General features: G+C 46.6%; 1 protein-coding gene across 22 annotated transcripts in view; it reads left to right on the forward strand.

Annotated features, from left to right (window-relative positions):
- The window catches only part of KIAA1217 (KIAA1217 ortholog), a 348846-nt gene that overhangs the window by 174621 nt on the left and 161559 nt on the right, over positions 1-12666 (forward strand). For all 22 annotated transcript variants that reach the window (XM_055543822.1, XM_055543798.1, XM_055543811.1 and 19 more), the window contains one exon: positions 5051-5249. In XM_055543822.1, coding sequence (XP_055399797.1) covers positions 5051-5249 — 199 coding nt within the window. The remainder of the gene's footprint in view (positions 1-5050; positions 5250-12666) is intronic.

Below are 12666 nucleotides of genomic sequence, written 5' to 3' on the forward strand. Positions count from 1 at the left end.
CTTCCGGTTTGGGGTAGTTTGGGGTCGCCTGATGGTTTAGGGAAACCTCTAGAAGAGGGAGGTGAGTTGGTGTCATGTGTGTCCATGAAGTGCTGAGTGAAATCTAGCCGTCCAGACCCTCGAGTCCTGCCCAGGTTGCTCAGAAAGAGTTTCTACCATCCTCTGCCTCCCGAAGGTTCCCAGTTAGGGGCAGGCTTTCTTCAGAGGCTCAGGGCAGGGGCCCCCAGTGCCATGCTGTAGATGATGCATGTCTGAGAAAAGGCTTCTCCTGAGCCAAAATAAGAACAATAGCACCCAACAGAAAGACTGTGTTCTTAACCAATCTGAACTGTGTAAGTGTCTTCCCACCCATTTTTGGGTTATTAAAATTTCTTTCCAAGATGACCAGTGCAAGTTCCATGCATGAAGCAGGGCACTCAAAGCCGGTGCTTTGGGACTACCCAGAGGGGTGGGATGGGGAGGGTGGTGGGAGGGGGCTCAGAATGCGGGGACATGTGCATCTGTGGCTCACGCATGTCGATGTATGGCGAAACCCACCATAATATTGTTAAGTAATTATCCTCCAATTAAAATAAATTAATTTATTTTTAAAAAATCCTTCCTTTCTCATGGCTATATTGCCGTCATACAGAGAGAAAGCATGAGTGGGTGACTTCACCCAGACATCCCTGGCTCTTCCTCACCTCTGCACTTCCACCTCTCTGGCCCCATTATTTAATGTCGGCAGTTACCCCCTAAACCTCACTCTGCCCTGCACTATCACAGTGATGCACCTCGTAGCACTTCTTGTCCAGTTGTTATGCATACTTTATTCTTGGCCCCCAGATGTCCCTTATATGCATTATGAGCTCGACAACCACATACAGCCCTTTTAACTCCTGGAGCCTTGCACTGCGCTGAGTACTGAGTCCCTGTTTCAAATGCTTTTTGACTTTTTTTTGTTTTAATATGTCATATCACAGAGTGCCTGACACCAGTGTCAGCAATTTTCATTGTCTTTTTTCTGCCCTAAATGATGTCTCAGCAGCAAGCTGGCATCCGCAGGGAGAGCGCGGTGTGAGGAGATTGCTAATATGCAGTGATAGTTTGCAATGAGAAAGTGAATGACATAAAAACGAGAGCGGGAGTTTATATTTGGAACGGAATGGCTGTGGATAGGAAGTTTCAAAAAAAGAGATTGAGCCCTTGTATCTTTATTTTTATACGTACGCCCACCAAGATGACCCTGAACAAGAAATCGAAATTTTATTTTGATTTTCTTCAAGGATTATTGCCTTTTGCAATGGAAAATGACAACTCATCAAATGCATCGTGTCTGCCGTAGGCTGCAAAGATGACCAGACAGCAGAAGCTGCCATTGTGTTCATGCTGCTTCAATAATACTATTACTTGGCCATTTTGCTAAACTGAATGTATATTCTTTTTTTTTTTTTTTTTCTTATCGAAGTCAGGGATGAGGGCATTTTGACTGGATATTCCACTGAGCATAGTAACCAGGTAGCTACTTCATTGAAGATGATATGAATTTATATAACTCTTGGTGAGCTGGGCAATGATTTAGGGTTGATTTTTTTTTTTTTAAGTTTAATAATACTCTTAAAGAGTGCCAAAGCCAGATCCAGATCTTTGTAAGAGAAGCAGATGTTATGAAAAATAAACTACTTTGGGACCTTGCGTGGAAAAATTAACCCAAAGCAGAGAGATAAGTCATCTGTCTTTCTGGTCATGATGTGTTGTGTTAGTCACTCAGTCGTGTCCGACTCTTTGTGACCCCATGGTCTGTAGCCCCCCCAGGCTCCTCTGTCCATGGAATTCTCCAGGCAAGAATACTGCAGTGGGTTGTCATTTCCTTCTCCAGGGGATCTATGACATGGGTTGGTCATCTGAGCTGAGAGTTTCCTGTGGAACACCCAGGCTGGCCACCTCCATGAAGGGCGTACCAGGGGCTTTGTGCTGACCTTATTCCTGTTTTCCTCTATGGAAATGTTCTGAGAGTTGTAGCAAGGTGTGGATGTCTAGATAATACAGTAGTGCTCCTACCAAGACGGGTCTCCTGGTACATTTAGGAAAAGGGAAAGAAGCTGATGATCCCATCCTCAAAGGGCTCCCCTAGAGTGCCAGGCACAACTGGGCATCCCTGAAAGAGTTCTGTGCCCTTGAGGCAGGACCGACTCTGTGTGATTCTTAGTGTGTGTGTTCAGTCGTGTCCGAGTCTTTGTGACCTCATGGACTGTAGCCCACCAGGCTCCTCTGTCCATGGAATTTTCCAGGTAGGAATATTGGAGCAGGTTGACATTTCCTGTTCCAGGGGATCTTCCCAACATAGGGATCGAACCCACGTCTCTTGTGTCTCCTGCATTGGCAGGCGGATTCTTTACCAACTGTGCCACCTGGGAAGCCCTTGTTCCAAAAATTATTAAGGGTTTCAAGGCAGCCACAGCAGAGCATGAAACAAAACCCAGAACCCTTTTAAACACTTGAGTCGATTGTTTACCCACAAAGTTAGTCCTACCTTGAGAAGTAAGTGCTTTGGTGTTTTGAACTTCAAAGTACATTAGCATCCTTAGGAAAACTTAGAGGAAATTAAGGAATGCAAACAACCACCACCCTCCCAAAACAAACAAACAAACAAAAACCTAGCTCCTGGGGCTGCCTATATCCCACCACCATCAGCACCTTTGGCAGTTTAGTAAGAGAAGACTCACCACCTGATTAATTCGGATCCATTTGCCATCTGGAAGGTGCCTGGAATCATGTAATGAAAGCTGGGGTGGGCTTTGGGGGTGGGGAAAGCTGAGATCAGGCATTCATTCAGTGAACACCTATCCATAAAGAACATTACAGAAGATGAGGAAGGGCACTACATAATGATTAGGGATCATTCCAAAAGGAAGACATAACAATTGTAAATATTTATGCACCCAACATAGGAACACCTGAAGCCCCTGGTGGCTCAGATGATAAAGAGTCTGCCCGCAATGTGGGAGACATGGGTTCAGTCCCTGGGTCAGGAAGATCCTCTGAAGAGGGAAATGGCAACCCACTCCAGTGTTCTTGCCTGGAAAATCCCATGGATGGAGGAGCCTGGCAGGCTACCGTTGATGGGGTCGCAAAGAATCGGACAGACTGAGCAACTTTCACATTCATTCAGCATAAGCCCCCCAGTTTCCCTGACTCCTTTTCTCTGACCTTCTACATGTACAACCTCCAGCCTCCACACAACAGCCCAAATGATCTTATAAAAAAGTGTATCTGGTCCTGACCCCTCCCCCTTCTCCCTGCCTCAGATGGCACTCTGGTAGCTTAGAGTCAGAGTGAGAATTCTCCCCTTGACCCCAGGGTTCTGTGGGATCCGGGGTCTGCTGGTCTCCAGTGCTTACCACTTCTTTCTTTCTGCCTTGGGAACTTTGCACATGCTGCCTTCGTCTTTTCATCCCGCCCCCGGCGTGTCCCCTTCTCCCAACTTCCGTCATCCTTGAGATCACAGTTTACTTGCTTTTCCAGTTCTCCACTTATATACACCCCTCACCAGTCTGGATTCACACTGTCAGTGTCTTCTGTGTCTGTCCCCTGTAAGCACCTGAGGGCAGGATCTTATCTGTTTTGTCTGTTGTTCTGTTCCCAGTACCAACCGTGTGCTAGTATGTACCTAGCATGTACCTGGAATATACTAGGCACTTGATAGGTGTTCGTTGAAAGGATGAATGGACGTACCAAACAGTTCATGGTGTAAGCTTAATTATACACTATCTTGTGTTGTTATCCTTCACTAATTTCAACAATTAGTTTAAAAATCTTTGACATCAGGCAATGTGATATCTGTCTGTCTCAGTTGCTCACGGCGCTCAGTATATGTTCAAGAAATGTTATTGACCAACATAAATTATGAATGTTTTACACATTCATTACAGCATAGATAACCAAGCGAGAAATTCAATTATGTATTATGTGTGTCTGAGTTATTATAGGTACTTTCTGCTGTTTGTCGAGGTTAAGTGATAACCAAAACTAGACATAGTCTAAATTATGGAATTTCGGCCTCAAAAGAGAAGAAATCAAGTGTGATAGAAATATTTCTCTCACAGTTGTATTTTACTGATTTTTGGAAACAGTCTAGAGAGAGGAGTTTAGAGGACTGGTTGTGTTCAATTTACTCTGGTGTGAGGGCATCTTCCATGTGAGATTATAAAAATATGCACAGTGCCATCTGCTGTGATTATAACCACCGCTAGAATTTGTCTGGCAAAAGGAACTAATTTGCCATCATTCTCTTTATTTATTGGCTGCACTGGGTATTTGTTGCTGCGAGCAGGCTTTATCTAGTTGCAGCAAGTGGCGGCTACTCTTCACTGCAGCGCAGGCTTCTCGCTGCGATAGCTTCTCCTGTTGCGGAGCACGCAGCTCAGTATTTGTGGCACACAGGACGTAGTTGCTCCGTGACATGTGGATCTTCCTCAATCAGGAATCGAACCTGAGTCCCCTGCATTGGTAGGCAGATTCTTAACCACTGGACCACCAGGGAAGTCCCTGCTATCATCCTCTCCAGTAATGTAAGAAGAAAGTCCCTCAGTCATGTCCTGACTCTTTGCAACGCCATGGACTGTAGCCCGCCAGGCTCCTCCATCCATGGGATTTTCCAGGCAAGAATACTGCAGTGGGTTGCCATTTCCTTCTCCAGGGGATCTTCCTGACCCAGGAATCGAACCTGGGTCTCCTGCATTGCAGGGAGATGCTTTACCATCTGAGCCACCAGGGAAGCCTGTAATGTAGCTTGTCCTCAACTCCTTGCTTGAATCGGCATTTGCACTGCTATGTCCAGTGATAAAAACCTTAATGGAATACTCACTCAGGGACACCTTTTTTTCCAGTAACTTGCACAACTGAGATTCTGACCCACTGAGTCTTTATTTCTATATCCAGTCCTTCCAATGGACTGCTTTTCATTGCCATGTTGTTCTTCCAGCTCAGCAGATCTTGATGGTATAGAAAATATTTTCAGCATAAGTAGTAACAATCTGTTTTCCCACTTTCTTTCAAATGCCTTTTGCAGACAAGAAGCCCCAAACTCTCTCACAGTCCTCAGCCTCCCAACTTGGGCGACCCAGTGGAGCATCTGTCAGAGGCGTCTGCTGATTCTTTGGAAGCCATGTCTGAGGGAGAAACTCCCAGTCCTTTCTCCAGAGGCAGCCGGACTCGGGCGAGCCTTCCAGTGGTGAGGTCCACCAACCAGACGAAAGAAAGATCTCTGGGTAAGCTTCAAAAGGCAGCTTCTGATTTTTACTACTGCACGTGTGTGCGTTTATACTTCTGAACACAGACCCCTACATCGGAATGTTAATTTGATCTTGATTTATAAAGCCTCAAGTACTCAGAAACTCCGATGACTTAACATGAAGCCTTGAGGATTTACCTGCTGAAGAAGCATCTAGTCCAGGCGGTCTCTGGGGCTGGGTACATGTAGAACTGGCTGGGGTTGGCACTCAAACAAGAGGCTAGCAGCGCTTGTCTGTGTCCTGGTATAGGGAATAGCGAGGGACATTCTGCCGAATGAGCCTCATTTCTTGGGAACCTCCTCCCCAGTTTCAGAACTGTGGACGGTTGGGGTATGAGCCCCACTCCACCGTCTGACAGTCCAGGGGAGGACATGAATGGCTCCAGGAAGAAGACGTGCAGTGTGGCCAGCACCCCCATGACTGGTCATGAAAGCCAGAAACACAAGGCTGTTCACACTGCCACCACATGAAAGGGTGGAGGGCCTTAGCAAGAGGTTAGCATAGCCTTTTCTTTCAACACGCTTTTAGGAAACGCTTGTGATCAGTTGCTTCAGTTGTGTGGAACTCTTTGCAACCCTGTGGGCCGCCGTAGCTCTCCAGGCTCCTCTGTCCATGGGATTGTCTAGGCAAGAATACTGGTGTGGGTTGCCATGCCCTCCTCAAGGGGATCTTCTGACACAGGGATCGAAACCCACATCACTTATGTCTCCTGCATGGGCAGGTGGGTTCTTTATCACCTGGGAAGCCCCTGCCCTCACTTAGCATCTGCTTTTTCATATTGGATATTCACTTTCTATCTCACTTTGCTTCTTTTTTCTTCCTGGCCCTTTAACAAAAGGCACAGATCCTGAAGATTTAGACGTTTTTGCAAATCGTGTTGGTATTTCATAGGGTTAACCTGCCTTCTCAAGGTTCTGATTCGGTACCTGTGTTTACAGACATTTGGGGTCAGGAGAAAGAGGGGCAGGAACAGGATCAACCCACAGAAGGCTTCAGGGTGGGCCTCTGCAGAAGACAGCTGAATTCTGCCTCTTAAAACCAAGCAAATGCCTTGCTTGAAGAACGGAGAAGGATGTGGGGAGGTATCCTGATTTTGTTTGCTCAGTCACAGTTGGTAACCAGAGCGAATTGGGTTCAGACACTGTCCTAGGTCTTTTTTTTTCTTTAAAGCTGCACTGGATCTTCGATGTCGTGCGGGGGGCTGTTCTCTAGTTGCAGTGTGCGGGCTTCTCACTGGGGTGGCTTCTCTTGTTGTGGAGCATAGGCTTTAGAGTGCAGGGGCGCATGGACCCCGCAGTTGTGGTGCACAGGTTTAGCTGCCCCGAGACATGTAGGATCTTAGTTCCCGGACCAGGAATCGAACTGATGTCCCCTGCATTGCAAGGTGGATTTTTAACCACTGGAGCACCAGGGAAGCCCTGTCCTAGGTCTTTTAAAGAGAAAAACAAAATAAATCAAAAATACCCCATTTTTACTTGCATTATTGATATTTTTAGCCTTCAGTTGTATCCTTCACGTTTGGTTAATAATCCAGGGTCCTCATTTTACTAGTGAAAGATGAAAGCCATGGAAAATCTCCTTTTTGTTTTCTGAGGAACATAGTTAATTAAATTGCAGAAGTGGGAAGACCCTCTAGTTCCTATTACCTCCATTTACCGATGAAGGCCCGGGGTTTGCAAGGGTGCAGTGCACCCAGGGAGCGCACGGGGGCCCTGGCAGTGTCAGTAGGAGCCAGGCTGGCGCTTTCCATCTAGAGTACAGGGCTTAGTGTTCTCTTAACCCCACTCCTGCTTGAGGCAGGAGCCCAGGAACCAGCCAAGAAGTGGAATTTCTCCTTTGTGCTTTGCAGGAAATGGATGAGGTTCAGTTCTCTGTAAAGATAGGCTGTGCTTTGCAAAAATAGAATGAAGGAGAAGAACAAATACTTCTGCACCTTCCCCCTTACCTGAGGAACGGCGTGCCTGTGGGATAATGGAGCCTTTGTCTTACACGCAGGAATTTCCCCTGCAGCCAGGCGCTAAGCAGTGCAGGTATCCACAGATACCGGCTGCCTTAGAAAGCCAGCCTTTGGGCTGCGGGGCTGAAGGCTTAGGACAGGCAACCTTGCCTTAGGAATTGCTGAGCGTGGCTGGTATTTTTCTCATGGGCCGGCTGAACTTATGCAAAACGCTGTTTTACTCTAAGCGCGCCTTGCTGTGAAGTTCTGGCAAGTCCCAGCAGATTCACAAATGCAAAGGAGGTGTTTATTCTTCCGGCTCCAGGAGGAGCTTTGAGGCCAGTGATTTCCCCAACTCCTGCTTGCAAAGAGAGAAACGCAGGGAGAGGAGAGGAGTGAGAACTTTGCCCCTTCGAGAGGAGCCCTGGGGCCAGAAAATGAGGCTGGCCCGGGCCAGTGTGCCTGACGCTGCCCTTCACCGCCTCTCTGTGGCCGACCTGGGAATGTCCTCTGGCCACACCTGGCCTTCCTGACATAATCCAATTGAGCCAGGATAGGAAATGAACAGGAAAGTGAGTCAAGGAGAGTCTATATACAATCTCTCTGCCAAGGGCCTTGCTGGCCTCCTGTTTGCAAAAGTCCCTGTGTGCCTGACTGTATTTAACACCCAGATATGGGAACAGCAAGCTCCCCAGAGAGCAGGACTGGGAGAAGCAGGGTCCCCCAGCATTTCAGTGATGAAGGCCATTTAGGACCCCAGACCTCAGAGGCTGCGGACGAAACAGCTGTGATCTCTTGCAAACCCACTCTGGGAGCCACCTGCAAGTTCCGGGTTTCCTTTGGGGTCAGTGCTATGTCATTTTCTCTTAATCCACAGAACTTGGGTAGGACCTTCCCACCCAACTCCTGTTCATCTTGTGTTTAAATTTGTCATGGTTGGTTCTCCATGGATTATTGCGTTAATTTTTATTTTTAAAAAATATCATTAAAATATTATTTATCTTGATTACTGAGTTTTGGAGGGGGGCCCATAAATTGTGCGCCTGAGGAGAGTGCCTCACTCGCCTCAGCCGAATAGCTGCCCATATGTCACCCCAACGATTTCGGGTATCATCCAGGCGCCCTCCAGCCACGGGGCCCGGAAGGGGCGGGGGCGGGAGAGCCCGGCTCCCAGGCTTCGCTTCTGCACATGCGCAGTGTGTCACTGGCGCCCTTCCCAGTCCTGGGTAGGGGCTGGACCAATTCTCCCACCGCTCCCGCTCCCTGGAGGGGATGCGACCTTGCTTTCACTTCAGGCAGCTTGTGCCTGGAGATAAACCTGCTGGCTTAATCATTTTTTCACTTGAATAATCCTACCTTTCTAGTGCTTTGGCGTATTTAGGATATGGGAGGAGCGCGGACTTGGTGCATTGCACAGAGGCTTTTAGAAGATGTACCAGAGAGAGATGGGACAGCTCTGAGGCGCTGATTAGGACAGAGAAGGGAGACGTTGCTGGTGCCCGTGTAATAGTCTCTCTCAAACGCTCCCCTGCATGCAAGGTGGGAGCTTCTCATTCCAGGATTTCAGGTGGGGCCAAGTGACTGCAAAACCCAGAAATCTTGTCTGATGCTGGGAGCCAACTAGTCACTCTCAGAGATTTACAAAGCTGAAAAGTTAAGAAAAAAATTCGCTCAGCGCTCTGATTTATAACATGACCAAGTTCCAAAGATCTGTCACCTCTAAATCTTAACTTCTACGGAGTAGTGGGTCCCCCGCACACTCCACCCATGCGGAGACCAAATGAAATTCTTCTCAGTGGAATTTATGCCATTTCTGCTTCCCTCTCTCTTCGGTGAAAAGAGAGATGGTTCGGGGAAAGGAAATCTCCAAAAGAAAGTAAAAACCATTTTGCCATAGACTGAAGTTTTAGAAATCATTTCCGTGTAAAATTGTCCCACAGTTATTAGGTCTGGGTCTTAATGATGGAGTCGTTTCCTTTTAGTCATTGCTGTCTTATAAATGTCTGTCTGGAATGCACCCGCGGGCAGGGGCTGGGGTCTGGCTGCTCCACAGTCAGCCGTGAGGGAAAGAAGAGCCACAAGTTGTTCCCACCCTTCTGTGTACCCTCAGGAATTTGAAAATAAAACTCGTATAAAAGCGCAGAGCAGCAACTTCCTCCTCGCTGCAGCCAGATGCCTTGGGTGATCCTATCCTGAACGGTTAGCTTTGGAAAGGACACCTTCCTTACCAGCCCAGCAGCCAGAGGTGCTGCCATTTCTGTAGCAAATTTCCTCTTAAACACTCAGACTCTATAAACAAGAATGACTTTTAAAGGCTCCGGAGGATTTGAGACTCTTCGAGGGAGAACTTGCCCAACGTGTGTGACTCGTTGAGTATCTTTGGGGCTATCCTCTTATTTTGAGCTGGTGACAGTGATGGGGACCATATCCGGCTGGGAGTATTTAAAGAACAGAACGTTTACCACCGCCAAAATCTCCCCGCCTGTGCAAAAGAGTGAGTAGGAGGTTAGAGAAAAAGATGGAGGAAACGTCCATGTGTAAAGTGGAAAACCAAGAATGTTTATGGGTGAAGACTGTGAGCCTCATATTAAGATTATTTGAGCATGAAGAGCTAGCCCCTGGAGAGTTTAAAAAAAAAAGAAATGAATTTCAGACACATGGACAGAACAATATTGCTGGACAGAGTAAAGAAAGCACTAAAGGGATTTAAGTGCTGGTAGCGGTTAACATGTAATAGTATAAAAACTAAAATTTACAGAGGAGTTTGGTTGTAGGTCAGTAGCTTGGGAGCACGTTCCTGACCTTTTTAGGGTGCCATCAAAGAAAAGGTGAAAGGGTCATTGCTAGCTTGGGAACTCAGTGAGCGGGGTGGGAGGACATGGCGACTGGCCAGCGTGATCCACTCCTGTCTCCTTCTAGTGTTCCTTCTTTTACTTTGGAGGCTGGAAAGCAGAATCATTCTGGAATAGCAGATACGCTGGGTTCCAGAAGTAGGGACCAAGGCATTTGTGGAGGCTTTGGATTTTCTTCAGCACCATTTGCTGAGCGGTCTCAGGGCATAGCCATTCACTTGACAGAGCTGAAATCTGGGCATCTGTAACTTCTGCTGAGGGCACAGGTGTGGTGTGACCTTGCAGTGGGACCAGCAGCTTCTGGACTTCCAAAGCAGAGTCACAGTGGTCCAGGACCACTGGAAGCTTCCCCCTTGTCAAATGGATTGTGCAGTTCTACAGTTAACATTCAGCCCAATGACTCCACAAGCCAGTTAAAAATCTGTCTTTTGCTTAAACCAGCTGGAGTCAGTTCAGTTCTCTGCGCTGAATCCTCACTATAACAAGGGATCTGATTGGCTGTGCTTGTGGCAATTATAGTGCTGCCTCTCCTGCATGTTCTAGAAAAGATGGCAGGTACCAGTAGGCACAGACTGATGACGTCGAAAGACTTGTCAGTGAACTGGAGAATGAACTGGAGGTGCGGTTTCCCAACTGTGTTCCTCAGCGCTCTGGAGTTTTGTGGCGTTTTCTCTACTATAAATATTGCATTTTCATATAAGATTTCATTTGGCAAATGAGCTGTGTTAGACTGCTAACCACCCACACAGTAAAAAGCATTAAGTAGACCAAGGAGCATTGGAGAATAAGAGAGAAGTCATGAAGACATTTTCTTTCCATAACAGGAGTTCCTTGAGCTCTTCTATTTGGCTGTATCTGGTAAGTCAAAAGATTATCTCTTAGGTTTTTTGCTCCTGATGTAATGAATGTCCTGAAAGGTAATGTTTTTTAAAAAGTGAATTGATCTTTACGCTAAGGAGAAAAAACATATTTGGGACTGGGAAGTAACCACTGAAAGGAAATATTTCAAGAAACCTTTGGGACTTCCCTGGAGGTCCAGTGGTTAAGACTTTGCCTTCCTATGCAGGGGGTGCAGGTTCGATCCCTGGTCAGGGAGCTAAGATTCCACATGCCTTGCAACCAAAAAACCAAAACAGAAAACAGAAGCAGCATTGTAAGAAGTTCAATAAAGAATGTTTCTTAAAAAAGAAAGAAATCCTCTGGTATCGCAAAACATGTTTTTGTGATGCAAGTAATCACCCCCAATTTTCCTTTATTACCTGGGATTTTCATATATGAGTTTCTCTGAAAGAGAAACCAAGAGGGTAAACTTGGCTTTACCCTTTACCCTCTAAAAGAGGAGAGTACTTATCCAGGTTTACCCTCTTGGCTCTCAATTCACCCATAAGAAAGAATGTTCTTGTAAAAGATTGGAGACTCATGATTTGTTTGTACTTACTTTAAAAAATAACGTTAGTCCCATGTCTTTCGAAATCCCTTGCTATTAACATTCCTGGGTTGAAACTTTAGAATAGATTTCTCAGACTTTGAGGAAATGGTTCAGTTAATGTGGTACCTACGGAGTTCTGTGCCCTTTACCAACTTCTTGAGGATTGTTTTGCAGACGGGATGCTGGTAGGAAAAGCATCAATGAAGGTGAATAGATATGGTGGAATCCAAGGGCCCTCCCCAAGCTACCATTCATTTACAGAATCTGGGACTTCCCTGGTGGTCTAGTGACTAAGATTCTGATATTCCAGTGCAGGGAGTATGGGTTCGAAGCCTGGTCATGGACCATGATTTGGTCCAAAAAAAAAATTACAGGGTTTGCCGTTGGCTGGCTGAGTACCAATGAAAAGGCATGGAGAAGACTTGGAGTATGCTGTTTCTGTCTCCTCCTTTATAGCTGGGATCTTGCTAAACCTGGACCTTTACTTTTTGTTATACTTTTGTTAAGTTCAGTTCAATTGCTCAGTCATATCTGACTCTTTGTGACCCCATGGACTGCAGCACACCAGGTTTCCCTGTCCATCACCAACGCCCAGATGCTCAAACTCATGCCAATCGAGTCAGTGATGCCATCCAACCATCTCGTTCTCTGTCGTCCCCTTCTCCTGCCTTCAATCTTTCCCAGCATCAGGGTCTTTTCCAGTGAGTCAGTTCTTTGCATCAGGTGGCCAAAGTATTGGAGCTTCAGCTTCACCATCAGTCCTTTTAAGTTAAGGGCACCCATTTCTAAACTGCAGGTGGAGCTCTAGGGTTAAATGCTGGAAAGGTGACTTCAGTTTCCAAAGCCATTTCAGAAAACCAGTCCCCCCATACCTTGCGTGTTCTCAGTCACTAAATCATATCTGACTCTTTTGAGACCCCAATGGACTGCAGCCTGGCAGACTCCTCTGTCCATGGGATTATCCTGGCAAGAATACTGCAGTGGATTTGCCATTTCCTCCTCCAGGAGATCTTCCCGACCCAGGGATTGAACTCAAGTCTCCAGTGTCTCCTGCATTGGCAGCAGGATTCTTTACCACTGAGCCACCTGGGAAGCCCAGCCCATCTGTTAGCCAGTATGAAATATTTCACTCTCTCTGTCACAATCATAAAATCCATTCAAACCCAGACATCTAGA

Source organism: Bubalus kerabau, chromosome 13 (genome assembly GCF_029407905.1).
Source record: "Bubalus kerabau isolate K-KA32 ecotype Philippines breed swamp buffalo chromosome 13, PCC_UOA_SB_1v2, whole genome shotgun sequence".
Classification (NCBI taxonomy): domain Eukaryota; kingdom Metazoa; phylum Chordata; class Mammalia; order Artiodactyla; family Bovidae; genus Bubalus; species Bubalus kerabau.